The 18,200-nt window shown below is 48.9% G+C and overlaps 2 protein-coding genes across 4 annotated transcripts in view; both read left to right on the top strand.

The window, feature by feature from the left end:
* The window catches only part of TYK2 (tyrosine kinase 2), a 30,780-nt gene extending 27,595 nt beyond the window's left edge, over positions 1 to 3,185 (top strand). For 2 of the 3 annotated variants that reach the window (XM_070373649.1, XM_070373650.1), the window contains one exon: positions 65 to 3,185. In XM_070373649.1, the coding sequence (XP_070229750.1) occupies positions 65 to 199 (135 nt within the window). In that variant the 3' untranslated portion in view covers positions 200 to 3,185. The remainder of the gene's footprint in view (positions 1 to 64) is intronic. The other variant, XM_070373648.1, reaches the window with a different exon arrangement.
* Positions 3,186 to 10,599: 7,414 nt separating this feature from the next.
* On the top strand, positions 10,600 to 18,172 carry ICAM3 (intercellular adhesion molecule 3). The gene is made up of 7 exons (XM_005902910.3): positions 10,600 to 11,081; positions 11,686 to 11,952; positions 15,702 to 16,010; positions 16,338 to 16,619; positions 17,190 to 17,444; positions 17,562 to 17,810; positions 17,900 to 18,172. The coding sequence occupies exons 1-7, from the start codon at positions 11,000 to 11,002 to the stop codon at positions 18,088 to 18,090; spliced, it is 1,635 nt and encodes a 544-aa protein (XP_005902972.1). The 5' UTR covers positions 10,600 to 10,999; the 3' UTR covers positions 18,091 to 18,172.
* The last annotated feature ends 28 nt before the right edge of the window (positions 18,173 to 18,200 follow it).

Below are 18,200 nucleotides of genomic sequence, written 5' to 3'. Positions count from 1 at the left end.
GGGAACTGACTTTCCTAGACTTACTCCGTTTGGACTGCTATAACAAACTTTTTCCTTTCCCCAGATCTATTGCCTCATGAAGGACTGCTGGAAGGCAGAGGCCTCATTCCGCCCGACCTTCCAGAACCTCGTACCCATCCTCAGATCATACCACGAGAAATACCAAGGCCAGGCCCCCTCGGTGTTCAGTGTCTGCTGAAGCCCACCAGCAGCTCTGTTTGAGGGGGTTGGAGCAGACAGTACCCACTGAGAGCAACTCCTAGTCCTTAACCTAAGAGGAGCTCAAGATGGGAGGCCAGCCTCACCGACTCCCTGTGCCTTACCACTATCTGGCGACCCCACCCCAGTGAACTGACTTTCCTAGACTTATTCCGTTTGGACTGCTATAACAAAATACTGCAGACAGAGTGGTTTATAAACAGCAGAAATTTATTTCTCATGGTTCTGGAGGCTAGGAAGTCTAAGATCCAGGCACCAACATGGTTGAATTTTGGTAAAGGCTCTCTTCCTGGTTCATAGCCTGTGCCTTCTCACTGCATCCTCACAAGGTGGAAGGGGGCAAGGCATCTTCCTGGAGCCTCTTTTATAAGGGCACTAATTACATTCGTGAAGGCACCACCCTCATGACCTATGCACCTCCTAATACCATCACTTTGTGTGTGTGTGTGTGTGTAAGCACGCGCACACGCATGCATGTGTATGCTCAGTCATGTCCAACTCTCTGCAGTCCTATGGACTGTAGCCCACCAGGCTTTTCTGTTAATGGAATTTTCCAGGCAATACTGAGTGGGTTGCCATTTCCTACGCCAGGGTATCTTCCTGACCCAGGAATCGAGCCTGCATCTCCTGTGTCTCCTGCATTAGAGGCAGATTCTTTACCACTGAGCCACCTGGGAAGCCCCATTTTTGGAATTTAGAATTTCCACATAGGAATTTTAAAGGGACACAAACATTCAAATCATGGACCCTTCCAAAGTCATGAGCTTGACACAGACTCCTGAAGGACCCAGGACAAGGAGCTAACCAGGCCCTTGAATTTGATTCTTTTTTGGCCATGCCACTCAAAGTGGGACTTTAGTTCCCCAACCAGGGATCAAACCCATGCCTCCTGCAGTGGAAGTATGGAGTCTTAACCACTGGACCACCATGGAAGTCCCAAAGCTGATCTTTCTGCCCTCACCTAGCTCCTGCCCTTTGAGCCCACTGTCTCCCCTAACAGGGTATAAACTGGTATTTCCTCTGCTAGAGGCGTGGCCCCTGGGCCCTTTTTCAGCAAGGATCTTCTCCCCTGAGGACTGCACCTAAGGCCAGACACTCAGAGCAGAAGAAGCGGGATTCAAATCTTCAGCCTTTGCTCACCTCCAAATAACCAGCCAGCAACTAGACCAGTGCCTAGAACACAGAAGACCCTCAAGATATATGTTAAATATATCAACGAAGGACTGGGGGGCCACATGCCATGTAGTAAGATTGCCAGTTTCACCCTTTTCTCACTGTGACCTCAGGCACATGGCTTCCCCTCTTTGAGCCTGAGCTCTCAACTATGAACTCGGGATGTTCCTGCTTGCTGCCTCGTTATTGTTCAGTTACTGTTGTTCAGTTCAACTCTTTGCAACCCCATGGACTGCAGCACACCAGGCTTCCATGTCCTTTACCATATCCCGGAGTTTGCTCAAACTCATCTCCATTGAGTCAGTGATGCCATCCAACCATGTCATCCTCCGTCACCCCCTTCTCCTCTTGCCTTCAGTCTTTCCCAGCATCAGGGTCTTTTCCAGTGAGTCAGTTCTTCTCATCAGGTGGCCAAAGTATTGGAACTGAATTTCAGCATCAGTTCTTCCAATGAATATTCAGGGTTGATTTCCTTTAAGGAGCATGATGTCCATGTGAGAGCTGGACCATAAAGAAAGCTGAGTGCTGAAGAATTGATGCTTTTAAATTGTGCTAAAGAAGACTCTTAAGAGTCCCTTGGACAGTATGGAGATCATGCTGCCTTGTAGGACTAATGTAAAGAGCTAGTAAGGTCATCAAATGCTTAGCAGATATGCAAACAAGTGCTTAATAAACATTTGATATCATTATTAATCTGGTGTTTGCTCACATGTTTCTACTTAATGGGTGTTCTTGAGATGGGTCAGTTACATTGTGAAATGAAAGTCTGTCAGTCATGTCTGACTCTCTTCAACCCTATGGACTATACAGTCCATGGAATTCTCCAGGCCAGAATACTGGAGTGAGTAGCCTTTCCCTTCTCCAGGGGATCTTCCCAACCCAGGGATTGAACCCAGGTTTCCCACATTGCAGGTGGATTCTTTACCAGCTGAGCTACCAGGGAAGCTACATTGTGGAAGACAGTTAAATTTCTTTCCCCAGGGTCTTCTCAAGACCCTCTGCATTGCAGCTTTCCTGGCTGGACAACTTCATACGAATCTAGTGATATTTTCTTTATATAACAGTTTTGTTTTTTTTTTTTTGGCCATACATGCAACTTGCAGGATCTTAGATCTCCGAGCAGGGCTCAAACCCAGGCCCACAGTGGTGAAAGCACAGAGTCCTAACCACTGGTCCGCCAGGGAATTTTGTATAATGGCTTTTAAAATTAAATAATCAGGGAATTCCTGGTGGTCCAATGGCTAATCCTCCACAATCCCAATGCAGGGGGGCCTAAGTTCAATTCCCTGGTCTGGAAACTAGATCCTACATGCCACACTAAGAGACCACAGGCAGCAACTAGAGAGCTCATGTGCTGCAATGAAGATCGAAGCTCCCATGAGCCAGCTACTAAGAACTGCTGCAGCCAAATAAATATTTTTAAAATAAATACTTAAAAAGGTTGATTAGGTTAACTTTTGGAGAAGGCAATGGCACCCCACTCCAGTACTCTTGCCTGGAAAATCCCATGGGCGGAGGAGCTTGGTGGGCTGCAGTCCATGGGGTCACTAAGAGTCGGACATGACTGAGCAACTTCACTTTCACTTTTCACTTTCATGCATTGGAGAAGGAAATGGCAACCCACTCCAGTGTTCTTGCCTGGAGAATCCCAGGGATGGGGGAGCCTGGTGGGCTGCCATCTATGGGGTCGCACAGAGTTGGACACAACTGAAGTGACTTAGTGGCAGCAGGTTAATTTTAAAATACTTAAATAAAATATTCAGTATAATTCTAAATCCTCCCCCATCTTTTTTTTGGATGGGTAATTCAAGGCTATGGTTTTTCCAGTGGTCATGTATGGATGTGAGAGTTGGACTGTGAAGAAAGCTGAGCGCCAAAGAATTGATGCTTTTGAACTGTGGTGTTGGAGAAGACTCTTGAGAATCCCTTGGACTGCAAGGAGATCCAACCAGTCCATTCTGAAGGAGATCAGCCCTGGGATTTCTTTGGAAGGACTGATGCTAAAGCTGAAACTCCAGTACTTTGGCCACCTCATGCGAAGAGTTGACTCATTGGAAAAGACTCTGATGCTGGGAGGGATTGGGGGCAGGAGGAGAAGGGGATGACAGAGGATGAGATGGCTGGATGGCATCACTGACTCAATGGATGTGAGTCTGAGTGAACTCTGGGAGTTGGTGACGGACAGGGAGGCCTGGCGTGCTGCGATTCATGGGGTCGCAAAGAGTCGGACACAACTCAGTGACTGAACTGACTGAACTAATATTGACATAAGTACTGAAATGTTTCCCTCCTCTGTCCTTTGGCCACCATTGTCACCTCCCTGGGAGACAACTAATGTCATCTGGTTTCCTGTTCTGGCTTCCAGACACATTTTATCCAGACATAAGGCAATCTGTACACATGTTTTCCCATCATTTACAAAAAGAATAATATGCACTGCTATCTAGAGCTCTAACCTATTCCCCACCCCCAGCCCCCACATAACAGGTCTTGGAGGCAAGCTTTCTATTTTGTGGTTGTGTTGCAACTCATCATTCAAAAGGCATCAGTGGGCTTTCCTGGTGGCTCAGTGATACAGAATCTGCCTGCCAGTGCAGGAGACGCGGGTTCGATCCCTGGTCCAGGAAGATCGCACATGCTATGAAACAACTACTGAGCCTGTGTTTTAGAGCCTGGGAATTGAAACTACTGAGCCCATGCTCTGCAACAATGAGAAGCCCGAGCACCACAACAAAGAGTAGCCCCCGCTCACCAAAACTGGAGAAAAGCCCCGAGTTGCAACGAAGACCCAATGCAGCCAAAAATGAATACATCTTAAAAAAGAAAGCACTTAAGAAAAAAAAAATATCAGCGTTTGTTCCCTGCCGAGGTTCATGTAGTCATTCCTAATCCTTTGCTGCACACGTGCTGCCGTTACAGTGAGCGACTGTGTGCTCACATGGCTTCCCCCACGTTCAAGGGCATCTGTAAGATAGGTTCCCATCGGGAACCGCTGCACGATCTAACCTAGTAATTTAGAAAGTCGTTGCCCCCAGAAAATATTTCGATGGTTGATAAGGCAGGTCTCTCTTCATTCTTTTTTCATTCTTCTTAGCTTTTTCTTGGGCAGCTTTTTTTTTTTTTTTGTATTCTTTTTTTAAAAAAATTACTTTCCCTTATGGTTTATCACAGGTTATTGGGTAGAGTTCCCTGTCCTATACAGTAGGACCTTGTTGTTTCTCTCTCTTTTTTTTTTCTTTTGTCCTACCCAGTTAAGGGGATATTTTCTTGCCCTTTTAGAAGTCTGACATCTGCCAGTGTTCTGTAGACTTTTTTTTTCCAGCCAGGCAGCAGGTGAATTTTTAGTTCCCCCAGGGATTGAGGAGGTCATGGCAACCCACTCCAGTATTCTTGTCTGGAGAATCTGCATGGACAGAGGAGCCTGGTGGGCTACAGTCCATGGGGTCACAAAGAGTCAGACTCGACTGAGCGACCAAGCACAGGGATTAAACCCATGTCTCCTGCTGTGGAAACGCAGAGTCCTAACCACTGGACTGCCAGGGAATTCCCTGTAGATGTATTTTTTCCTTAATTTATTTTTATTTAATTGAAGGCTAATCACTTTGCAATATTGTGTTGGTGTCTGCCATACATCAACGTGAGTCAGCCATAAGTATACATGTGTCCCCTCCCTGTTGAACCTCACTTGCATCTCCCACTCCATCCCATCCTTCTAGGCTGTATATTTTTGATGTGTGTGTGGGAGAAGGTGAGCTCCTTGGTCAGATCACAGGACCCTGTTTCTTATCCATTCTATATTTAGTAGTTTGCATTGGGCAGCTACCTTTTTTAAACTTTTATTTTAGACAACTTAAAGCATATTCAAAACCAGGAGGAATAATATAATGAACCTACACACTTAACCAAGAAGGGCTTCCCAGGTGGCGCTAGTGGTAAAGAACCCGCCTGCCAGTGCAAGAGACCCAAGAGATGTGGGTTCAGTCCTGGAGGGCTATGATCCATAGTGTCGCAAAGAGTCGGACAGGACTGAAGCGACTTAGCACACATGCACACTTAACCAACAGCCAGCATCAACAGCTTCTAATACTCATGGCCCATCTCTCTCTCTCTCTTTTTTTTTTTTTCGGCTGCACTAGGTCTTAGTTGCAGTACTCGGGAGCTTTGTTGCCGCATGTGAGATCTAGTTCCCTGACCTGGGATCAGACCTGGGCCCCTGCATTGGGAGACCAGAGTCTTGGCCACTGGACCACCAGGGAAGTCTCCCCATGGCCAGTCTTGCTTCAACTTGACCCCTGCCTCTGGATCATTTGGAAGCCAATCCCAGAAATCATGGCATTTCATCTGTTAAAACTGGTATATACCTTGAGAGATGTTACCACAAGCAATAACTACAATGTCATTATCACAATTGAGAAGTTCAAACAGTCATCCCTTAATATCATGATATAGTTCAGAGTGTTTAGATTTTCCCTTCTTCAATATTTGATGAATGGTTGTTTACAGTTCATTCAAATAAAAATCCAAACAGGGACTTCCCTGGTGGTTCAGTGACTAAGACTCTGTGCTCCCAATGCAGGGGCCTCACGTTCTATCCTTGGTCAGGGAACTAGAGCCAACATGTCATGACGAAGTCCCAGCACAGCCAATAGGTAAGTAAAATCAATCAATAAATGTTTATTAACAATCCAAACAAGGTTCATGCACTGCTTCTGGTTGGAGGCAAGTTCCTGTAAGTTTTGGGTTCCTCTTCTTCCTTCCCCCCCTTGCAACATATTTGTTGAAGAAACTAAGCTGCTTGTGTTGTAGATTTCACCAGTCTGATGGTGTCCTTGTGATGTAGTTTACCACATTCCTCTGTTCTCAGTTTGACCAACCAAGCATCAGGTTCTGTGTCCAGTTTAGGGGAAAGTCTCCCTCACAGAGGGCAGTGAGTCCTCTCAGCAAGTGACACTCAGGGAATGTTTGTCCGTCCTTTCGTGATGCAAGCCGCCACCTGGTCGATCAAGAGGCAGGCTTTCTTTTCCAACATTTTATCTGAACAATTACAAACATTCAGAAAAGCTGGAAGAAGAGTACAGTGAATATTCACGTGCTGGGCTTAGTCACTCAGTTGTGTCCCACTCTTTGCGACCCCATGTGCTGTAGCCTGCCAGGCTCCTCTGTCCATGGGGATTCTCCTGGCAAGAATACTAAAGTAAGTTACCATGCCCTCCTCCAGAGCATCTTCCCAGGCCAGGGGTTGAACCCAGGTCTCCGGCATTGCAGGTGGATTCTTTACCAACTCAGCCACCAGGGAAGCCCATAGGTTCCACAATTACCATGGTGCTAAATTTTCTTTATCATACTGTGTCTCTCCATCTGTCTGTCCATTCCATCTGTCAATCCATCTCATGTTTTGGACACAAAATAGGTGGATGTCACTTTATTTTATTATGAATGTTATGAATATGAATGTTATAATTTTAACCATTTTAAAATGATTTAAGGGGCTTCCTTGATGGCTCAGTGGGTAAAGAATGTGCCTGCAATGCAGGAGACACAGGAGATGCGGGTTTGATACATGGGTTGGGAAGATCCCCTGGAGAAGGGAATGGCAACCCATTCTAGTATTCTTGCCTGGAGAATCCCATGGACAGAGGACCCTGGTGGGCTACAGTCCATGGGGTCACAAACAGTCGAACGTGACTGAGCAATTGCTGCTGCTGATGCTAAGTCGCTTCAGTCATGTCTGACTCTGTGCGACCCCATGGACTACAGCCTACCAGGCTCCTCCATCCGTGGGATTTTCCAGGCAAGAGTGCTGGAGTGGGTTGCCATTGCCTTCTCTGACTGAGCAACTAAGCACACACAAATGGTTTAAGTATATAATTCTGTGGCATTAAATACATTCATGATATCCTATAGTCATCATCACAATCTGTTTACAGCACTTTTTCATCTTCCCCCAAAAGAAACTGTCTTCATTAAATACTAACTTCCCGTTTCCTTCTCCCTCTAGCCCTCCTTCTAATTTCTCTATGAATTTGCCTATTCTAGGGACCTCGTATAAGTGGAATATTTCTTCGTTTGTGTCTGGCTTATTTCACTTAACATAATGTTTGGAGGTTCATCCATGTAGCATGTTCAGAATTTCACTTGTTTTTGTGTGTGTTAGTCGCTTAGTCTTGTCTGACTCTTTGCAACACTTGTTTTTAAGGCTTCAATTTATTTATCCATTCTTCTGTCGATGGGCAGAATTTGGGTAGCTTCCACATTTTGGTTAGTCTGAATCATGCTGCTATGAACATTGGTGGGCAAGTATCTGTTAGAATCCTCATTTTCAATTCATTGTTGGAGGTGGTTTAGTCACTAAGTAGTGTCCAACTCTTTCGACAACATGGACTGTAGATCTCTAGGCTCCTCTGTTCATGGGATTCTCCAGGCAAGATTACTGGAGTGGGTTGCCATTACCTTCTCCAGGGGGATCTTCCTGACCCAAGAATCGACCCCGAGTATCCTGCATTGCAGGCAGATTCTTTACTGACTGAGCTATAAGAGAAGCCCTTTCAATTCTTTGAAGGTCTATATATCTAGGAGTGGAAGTGCAAAATCATTCAGTTCTATGCTTAACTTTTTGAGAAACCACCAAACTCTTTCCTACAAGTGGTCGCACCATTTTATATTCCTGCCAACAGAATACAATGGCTCCGTTTCTCCACATCTCACCAACAGTTGCTACTTCCTGTTTTGTTTTGTGTTTTTGAGAGTCACCATAGCAATAAGCGGAAGTGCTATCTCACTGTGGTGTTGATTTGCATTTCCCTAGTGGCTCGTGATGTCGAGCATCTTTTTGCGTGTCTATTGGCCATTTGTACATCATGAGAAATGCTGGACTAGAAGAAACGCAAGCTGGAATCAAGATTGCCGGGAGAAATATCAATAAGCTCAGATATGCAGATGACACCACCCTTATGGCAGAAAGTGAAGAGGAACTAAAAAGCCTCTTGATGAAAGTGGAGAGTGAAAAAGTTGGCTTACAGCTCAACATTCAGAAAACAAAGATCATGGCATCTGGTCCCATCACTTCATGGCAAATAGATGGGGAAACAGTGTCAGACTTTATTTTTCTGGGCTCCAAAATCACTGCAGATGGTGACTGCAGCCATGAAATTGAAAGACGCTTACTCCTTGGAAGGAAAGTTATGACCAACCTAGATAGCATATTCAAAAGCAGAGACATTACTTTGACAACAAAGGTCCGTCTAGTCAAGGCTATGGTTTTTCCTGTGGTCATGTATGGATGTGAAAGTTGGACTGTGAAGAAGGCTGAGCACCAAAGAATTGATGCTTTTGAACTGTGGTGTTGGAGAAAACTCTCGAGAGTCCCTTGGACTGCAAGGAGATCCAACCAGTCCATTCTGAAGGAGATCAGCCCTGGGATTTCTTTGGAAGGAATGATGCTAAAGCTGAAACTCCAGTACTTTGGCCACTTCATGCGAAGAGTTGACTCATTGGAAAAGACTCTGATGCTGGGAGGGATTGGGGGCAGGAGGAGAAGGGGACGACAGAGGATGAGATGGCTGGATGGCATCACTGACTCGATGGACGTGAGTCTGAGTGAACTCCGAGAGTTGGTGATGGACAGGGAGGCCTGGCATGCTGCAATTCATGGGGTCGAAAAGAGTCGGACACGACTGAGTGACTGATCTGGTCTGATCTGATCGGTCATTTGTATTAGCTTCTTTGGAGATTTACTTGAGTCCTTTGCCCATTTTTTTTTTTAAAAAATATTTATTTATTTGGCTGCACCGGATTTTAGCTGTGACATGCATGGTCTTTTCATTGGAGCACGTGGGATCTAGTTCCCTGACCAGCGATAGAACCTGGACCCCTGCATTGGGAGCATGGAGTCTCAACTACTAGACCACCAGGGAAGTCCCCTTTGCCCATTTTTGAATTGAGTTTGTCATGGTTGAGTTGTAGGAATTCCTTACAATCTAGATGTTAATCCTTTATCAGATATATGATTTGCAAATACTTTTGATTTGGGTTTTAGTTTCTCTCTTGGCACCATGTGGGAAGTGGACTTTTGCAGAGGCAGGGCAAACGAGGAGAGATTTAACTGGGGCAGGAACGCCAGGTGAGAAGGGGGCGTGGCCTCAAGGATGGGGCAAGTGGATGAACCCTGAGTGCTATCAAGGTCCTCAAGAAGGTCCCTCTCTGGAGCTCAGATCAGGCAGGTCAGAGGCCTGAGAGATGGAACTGATGGAGTAGGAGTGCCCACCTCTCTCTCTTTCTCACTCACACACACACACACACACACACACGTGTCCCTTCTCTTGGGATGAGGAGACCAGCTACCTGGAGGAAAAGGGCAAGAGGGATGAAGACAGGGTAAGAACTCAGTTAAAAGTATCACCCTTGGCAGACGATGGCTCAAGATTTAGCTGTCCCTCAAACGCTCCACCTCAGCACTGCACACAGGCAATGGGAGAGCACCCGGAGATCTTCAAAGACTTGTTGTTGTTCAGTCGCTCAGTCGTGTCTGACTCTGTGACTGCTTGGACTGCAGCATGCCAGGCTCCTCTGTCCTTCCCTGTCTCCCAGAGTTTGCTCAAATTCATGTTCATTAAGTTGGTGATGCTATCTAACCACCTCACCCTCTGCCGCCCCCTTCTCCTGCCTTCAATCTTGCCCAGCATCAATGTCTTTTCCAATGACCTTGGAAAAGACCTTAGGTGGCCAAAGTATTGGTGCTTCAGCATCATTCCTTCCAATGAATATTCAGGGTTGATTTCTTTTAGATTGACTGGTTTGATCTCTTTGCAGTCCATGAGACTCTCAAGAGTCTTCTCCAACACCACAATTTGAAAGCATCAATTCTTCTGCACTCAGCCTCCTTTATGGTCCAATCCTCACATCTGTTAATGACGATTGGAAAGATAAGGAGCCCTATAGAAGTCACCCTGGCAGCCAGCATAGAGCTTGGCACAAGTCCCCAGTAAATGTGGGCTCTGTTCATTGTTACAGTTTTACTCATCATAGGGGATCCTTCATTGTCACCCCCCAAATCTTTTATTTGCCTTCCAGGAACGTTGAGATCTCATGCTAACTCTCTGAAGCCCTGCCCAGAAGTCTGCCCATTGTTCCCTCCTTGAAACGTCACCTCGAAATCCCACCCCTTTTCCTTCAAGGCCGGTGTTCAGATATCCCCATTAACTTCCTCTCTGGGAACAAAACAGCCTTCTTCACCTAAGTTCAACAGGAAGGAGATGTCTTACCACCTTCACCGCTGCCCCCCTCCAGGCTTTCCAGTACTGAGAAAAAAGGAAGCCAATTGCACTAGCGCTTCCTGTGGGTTGATCTGGGGACAAGGAGTGTAACTGAGCTCTCTCTGAGACTCCTCGGAGACTCGCCAGCACTCTCCATTTCCCTGAGCCCCTCACTGTGGACTCCCAGTGGGTGGCACAAAATATTCCCCTGCCCCTCCCTCATCCGGGGCAAGGTGTGGCCCCTGGGCTTCTGCATTCTTAGCTGCAGTCACAGTTCTTCCTTCCCCTGGAGGTCCTGCCTGTTCGACGGTGCCCAGCGCTTCATTAAGGGAACTTCCTCCTCCAGGCTGGTCACCATGATGCCCTCAGGGCCACCACCCAGGGTCTACTGGACTTCGCTCATCTTTCTGCTTCTTGCCTGCTGTCTGTTGCCCACAGGTGAGGCCCAGTGAGCTGGGGAGGGCTGGAGATGGGGGGTTGCTGGGGAGGGGAAGGAGAACAGTGCACCTCACACCCTGCTGCCCAGGGCTGCGGCAACACTTCTTTGACTCAGATCTGTCAGGGGGCTTCCCAGTATCCTTGGGGGAAAGTGGTGGCTCCTTAACTCAGCCTTCAGGGCTCCCTGAGGCCAGGTCCCTGCCTTTCACTTGTTCCCTGCCCCCTTCACAGCACAGACACTTACCCACCCAAACACTCATGCCTGCACATATTTGCTCCCTGCTCCATCCGGACTCTTGATCTCTGCCTATGTTCTTCAGTCTGCCAGGATCACTCTTGCCTTTCACTTGGCTAAATCCTCCTTGACCCTTTAAAACTGACTGTAGCGGTTCCTTCCAGGAAGCCTTTCCTGACTCACTTCCTCCTGGCCTCCTTCTCAACTTTCCTTGGTTCGTGATCCATCATCTGTCTTTCCCACTAAACTGAAACACCACCGAAGGCAGAGACCTTCATATCTTGGCTAGGGGGGTTGTTGAAGGATGGAACCTGCAGCTGGGTGGGCTGGGGGGCACTGGAGCCCCCAGCAGAGACTCTGTTCATGCAGGTGCCCAGGGACAGACCTACCAGGTACGAGTGGAGCCGAAGGACCCAGTGGTGCCTTTTGGAGAGCCCCTCGTGGTAAACTGCAGCTTAGATTGCCCCGGGCCTGGATTAGTCTCCCTGGAGACAGCCCTCTCCAAGGAGCCCCACAGCAGGGGCCTGGGCTGGGCAGCCTTCCGTCTCACCAACGTGACTGGCGACATGGAAATTCTCTGCTCTGGCATCTGCAATAAGTCCCAGGTGGTGGGTTTCTCTAACATCACAGTGTTTGGTGAGTAGCCGTGGCTGGAGGTGGGATGGCCTTGGGCAGTGGTGGGGGTAGATGACCAGTGGTGCAGGGAGCAAGGTGGGGCTGGGGCCCTGAATTTGCACAAATGGACCTGGACACTCAGTCAGAGCTCAGACCTGGGTGTGTGTGTGAGAGAGAGAGAGAGAGAGAGAGAGTCAGAGATAGCGGGGTACATCTCAACCGCATGCCAAAGCAGCAGCTGTGAAATCAACTTATCTGGTTCTCAATAAGCATTTTGTGTGTGTGCATGCGTGCTAAGTTGCCTCAGAGTTGTCGGACTCTTTGTGATCCCATGGACTGTAGCCCACCAGGCTCCTCTGTCCATGGGATTCTCCAGACAAGAGTACTGGAGTGGGTTGCCGTGCTCTCCTCCAGGGGAATCTTCCTGACCCAGGGATCCAACCTGCATTTCTTGAGTCTCTTGCATTGGCAGGTGGGTTCTTTACCACTAGTGCCACCTGGGAAGCCCAATAAGCATTTTAAAAATGATATTTCAGGAATTCCTTGGTGGTCCAGTGGTTAGGACTCCAGGATTTCACTGCCAAGGGGCTGGGTTCAATCTCTAGTCAAGGAACTAAAACTGTGGAACGCTCTCAGTATGGCCAAAAAAAAAAGGACATGTCTTTTACTCAATTTTTAAAATTTCTTTTAATATAGTTATTTATTTATTTAGTTTGGCTGCGTTAGGTCTTAGTTGCAGCCCACGGGATCTTTCTTCGTGGTGCATAGACTCTAGTTGTGGCACATGGGCTTCAGTAGTTGTGACATGTGGGCTCACAGAACATGTGGCTCTGGGGCTTTGTTGCTCTGTGGCATGGGGAATTTTAGTTCCCCAACCAGGGATTGACCTCGTGTCCCCTGAATTGCAAGGCAGATTCTTAATCACTGGACTACCAAGGAAGTCCCTACTTTTTCTTTTTTTCTTTTTTTTGTATTTACTTATTTATTTGGCTGCCCTGAGTCTTAGTTGTGGCAGGCAGGAGGTAGGATCTAGTTCCCTGACCAGGGATTGAACCCCTGTGCATTGGGAGAGTGGAGTCTTAGCCACTGGACCACCAGGGAAGTCTCCTGTTGCTTTTATTTTTATGACAGGTAATAAATTCATGTGGTTCCCAAATTGAAAAGTAAAAAAAAAAGGGGGAGTCAGTGTCAAGTCTCCATTCACCTAGTGTCGGCTGTGAGTGGCTGTTGTTTTTAGTGCAGACGCATAGGCGCTCACCCAAAAGCACTTATGCAAGCCCGGGCTGGGGAGGTACACTCATGAGCCTCATTTCACAGATGAGGAAACTGAGGCTCAGCGGGGGTAAAGTCACTTGCCAGGGTCCATGAGCAGAGATGCCTGGAGTCCAGGTCTCAAATCCCTGCTCTTCACAGCTGAAGTCTTCCTCTCCAGACCTGATATCTCTGTTACCAGTTTCTTATGAATCCTTCCAGGTTCTCTGAATTTAAAAGAAGACAGGGAATTCCCCAGCTGTCCAGTGGTTAGGACTCAGCGCTTTCACTGCTAAAGGTCCAAGGTTCAGTCCCTGGACGGGGAACTAAGATCCCACAAGCCACGTGGTGCAGCCAAAAACAAACAAACAAAACAACCCAATAGACTAGGAAATAGCTGAGTACATCACTCAGGGTGCCGACGGTTTTGTGAGGCCTCAGAAAAGGGTAGTGTACATCTGGAGCTGTGTGTATGCTCTTCCTGTGCGTGCACTAGTGTCTGTATTCATGGTTGTGTACCTATATGTCTGTGAGCATGTGGATCTGAGTGTCCTTATCTTTGTGTGAGTGTACTTGTATGTCTACAAATGTGTTTGTATGCTGTGTGTGCCTGCGTGTGTCTCTGGACTTGTATCTTTTAAAAATAACTTTGAAAGTTTTATTTATTTGTTTTTGGCTGGGCTGGGTGTGCATTGCTTCAGAAGCTTTTCTCTCATTGTGGCGAGCGGGCCTGCTCTCTTGTTGCGGTGCTCGGGCTTCTCATGGCTTCTCTTGTTGCAGAACCCGGGCTCTAGGATGCACGGGCTTCAGTAGTTGCAGCTCTCAGGCTCTGGAACACAGACTCAGTAGTTGTGGTGCACAGGCTTAGCTGCTCCTTGGCATGTGCGATCTTCCCGGATCAGGGATCGAACCCATGTCTCCTGTATTGGCAGGTGGATTCTTTACCACGGAGCCACCGAGGAAGCCCCTGGATTTGTATCTGTGTGTGCCTGCACATGTGTATGTGTCAGTACCTGTGCCCACGTGTATATCTATGTGAGTATGTCTGTTTCTGAGCATGTGTGGATGTCTGGGCCAGTATGTGTCTATATGTGTCTTTGTGTGTATTTCCGCACGTTTGCCTACGTGTGTATCTGGGTATCCCCGTCTGTGTGACTGTGAGATGCCTCTGTCCAGTGCTGTGCAGGAGCCTATTTGTCCTGGCTCACAAGAGCCCACTGGGCTCATCTCTTCCCAACTCTGTGTCACACTGAGTGGCTTTAAATCAGCCCAGAGTGGGAGTATTTACACCACAGAAATTGGCGAATACTCCACATGCGGGCTCCCTCATCTACCATAGAGACCTCAGGCATAATCAGCATTGGCTACCATACAACTAGCCCTTGAGTGGAGGTTAAGATGGAGGCCTCCTTGTTAAATACTCTAAAAGTGTACATTTGTTGTTGTTCAGTTGCTAAGTCGTGGCTGACTCCTTGCGACCCTGTGGACTGTAGCCCACCAGGCTCCTCTCTCCATGGGGATTCTCCAGGCAAGAATACTGGAGTGGGTTGCCATTTCCTTCTCCAGGGGACTTTTCTGGACAAGGAGTCAAACCTGAATCTCTTGCATTGGCAGGCAGGTTCTTTACCACTGAGCCACCAGAGAAGCCCTGTAAATGTTTAGATGTTAAAAATTTTCCATGGAAGCCAGTCTACAGGCCTGTGACAGCTTCAGAGCCAGGCTTGAGAGCTGCTCCCCCAGGGGAGGACCAGGGTTTGGAATGTGTGCCTTTGAGAGCCACTGCAGCTGCAGCTGGGATTGGACCCAGCCTGGATCTGTTGAGTACCCCCAGGACTGTACAGAGCACCCTCAAGAGGCTGCCCTAGGCCTTGAGCACTTGGGACAGACTGGGGAGGACTGGACCAAGCTCTGGGAAAGGCCAAGATCAGAGTCCAGGCCAGAGGCTGAAGGAGGGGTCAGGGGACTTCCTAGATCTAATGTCATGGAGGTAGGTGGGCACACAGATCTGGAGTTTGGGAAACCCACTATCTAAGCCTGGCTCTGCCCCTTCCTGGCTGCACATCCTTGGGCAGACTACCTCACCTCGCTGGGCCTGTTTCTCTGTCCATAAAAGGGAACAATAGAGGAGATTTCACTTGGTTGGTGTGTGAATGAAGGTAGATGACATTTGGAAAGAGGAAGGAAAACTCAAGATAAACAGGAAGTGTTATGATTACTATTAACATCATAAATGGCCATAAACTTTAGTCCTCTTCCTTGCTCCCCCCCCCGCCCCCTTAACTGTGAACAGAAAAACTGATTCATTTCAATGCCTGCCAAGGAGTCCAACAAAACAGGAAATAATAATCATGCTGTTAATGATAATGGCAAACACATATACTAGCACACTTGTAAGTCCAGCAGGTTTATTAACTTGAAGTTCACAGTCCTGCACTGGGCCACCCTGGGCTCCTCTCCACGGTGGTCTTTGCCGGGCTGGCTGGTAAGTTCTACTCTCCCCTTCACACGCCTCCATTCAGGGTTCCCAAAGCGTGTGGAGCTGGCACCCCTGCCCCTCTGGCAGCCATTAGGTGAACAACTCAACCTGAGCTGTCTGGTGTTTGGCGGGGCCCCCCGGGACCACCTCACCGTGGTGCTTCTCCGCCGGGAGGAGGAGCTGGGCCGGCAGCCCGTGGGAAAGGAGGAGCCCGCCAAGGTCACGTTCATGGTGCAGCCGAGAAGAGAGGACCATGGCACCAATTTCTCCTGCCGCTCTGAACTGGACCTGCGGTCCCAAGGACTGGAACTCTTCCAGAACACCTCGGCCCCCAGGAAGCTCCAGACCTATGGTGAGGGAAAGAACTGCAGACGGTGGGTGATGAGTGGAGCCAGAGTTAAGTGTTCCCTGGCCACGGGAATTCCTGAGAATGGGGTGGCCTGGCCCTCAGGGCTTTAAGGAACACATGCCCTTGGCCATTGGGCAGGGTAGCCTCAGATGGGAGGCTCACAGCCTTGGAACTTCTGAAGAAGGCTGTGTGTGTTCTGGAAAGGGAGTGATGCAGGCTGCAAGGTATCCTGGGAAAGAAGGACCCTGGTTTAGGGGGATGAATGTCATGGGGAAAAGGATCTCCACAGCTGTGAGACCTCCACCTGCTCACTTCTATCCTTCTTTCAAGCCATGCCCAAGACCGCCCCGCGCCTCGTTTTCCCTCGGTTCTGGGAGATGGAAACCTCCTGGCCTGTTAACTGCAGCCTGGATGGGCTGTTCCCAGCGTCGGAGGCCCGTATTCAACTGGCGCTGGGGAACCAGATGCTGAATGCCACAGTAGTGAGCCACGCGGACACGCTCACGGCCACAGCCACAGCGAAAACCGAACAGGAGGGCACCCAAGAGATTGTCTGCAACGTAACCTTGGGGGTCGAGAACCGAGAGACCCGGGAGAGCTTGGTTGCCTATAGTAAGAGGGAGCGGAGCCAAAACTGCTCAGGAGGCGAGGGGTGGGGCTGACCCGGGAACGTGACTACGTGTAGTAAGAGGAAAAGTGAAAGTGTCCGACTCTTTGTGACATGGACTGTATAGTCCATGGAATTCTCCAGGCCAGAATACTGGAGTGGGTAGCCTATCCCTTCGCCAGCGGATCTTCCCGACCCAGGAATCGAACCGGGGTCTCCTGCATTGCAGGCGGATTCTTTACCAACTGAGCTATCAGGGAAGTCCCATAGTAAAAGTAGTAGTAATAGGGGCGGAGACAAAATAGCTCAGGAAACGAGGGGCGGGGCTGACCCAAGAGAACGTGACGGCCTTCAGCCCAAGGGGGCGTGGCACACAGGCAAAGACTAAACCTGAGACAGGAGGGGCCTAAGTAACCCGAGAGGAGCCTGAGTGCCCGAAACTGGGTCGGGTGAGGGCTGCAGAGTAGACGAAGGGGTAGCCTGGATACCCCGAGGGGAAGGACGCAGGTGGGGGCAGGGCTTCACCCAAGGGAGGTGTGTGGTCAGCAAACTCCTGGGAAATGCCCCGCCTTTAGGATTCCAGGGGCCCAACCTGAACCTGAGTGAGTCTAACGCCACCGAGGGGACCCCAGTGACTGTCACTTGCGCGGCCGGACCCCAAGTCCAGGTCATGCTGGACGGAGTTCCAGCCGCGGTACCAGGACAGCCTGCCCAGCTTCAGCTAAAGGCCACCGAGATGGACGACAGGCGCACCTTCTTCTGCAATGCCACCCTCAAGGTGCATGGGGTGACATTGCACCGTAATAGGAGCATCCAGTTGCGTGTCCTGTGTGAGTAGGTCACGCTGACCTTTAATCCCTTGCTTCCTTGATTTGAGACTTGTCTCTCCCTTGCCCCATTGTGCCTCGGGTGTGTTGGGTGTGTCTGATCATTTGGCGGTCCCACAGACGGCCCCACGATTGACAGAGCTAAATGTCCCCAACGCTTGATGTGGAAAGAAAAGACTATGCATATCCTGCAGTGCCAGGCCCGGGGCAACCCGAACCCCCAGCTACAGTGTCTGCGGGAAGGCTCCAAGTTTAAGGTGCCCGTCGGGATTCCATTCCTCGTCTTGTTAAACTACAGTGGTACCTACAGCTGCCAGGCGGCCAGTTCACGGGGCACGGACAAAATGTTAGTGATGATGGACGTTCAAGGTGAGCCTCGGCAAGGCGTTATTTATCCTAGATGGGCAAGTTTAGGAGGGGCTGAGACGAGCGTATTTATTCTTCGCTTTTCCGCACAGGTCGGAACCCGGTCACTATCAACATCGTCCTGGGAGTGTTAGCGATCTTGGGCTTGGTGACTCTCGCTGCAGCCTCAGTGTACGTCTTTTGGGTGCAGAGGCAACATGACATTTACCACCTGACGCCAAGGAGCACCCGGTGGCGCCTCACGTCTACACAGCCCGTGACTGTGGCAGAGGAGTTATCCTGAGCTCAGTGATACTGAGCAAAGACGACGGGGGCTTGGCTGTATCTATCTTCAAATTCCGAATAAAGGCTTTAAAATCCTTACACAGTGGCTTGATTCCATCTCGCAGCTTC

Source organism: Bos mutus, chromosome 7 (genome assembly GCF_027580195.1).
Source record: "Bos mutus isolate GX-2022 chromosome 7, NWIPB_WYAK_1.1, whole genome shotgun sequence".
Taxonomy (NCBI): domain Eukaryota; kingdom Metazoa; phylum Chordata; class Mammalia; order Artiodactyla; family Bovidae; genus Bos; species Bos mutus.
Note: the sequence above shows the minus strand (reverse complement) of the source record. Positions and strands in the feature narration are given on the sequence as shown.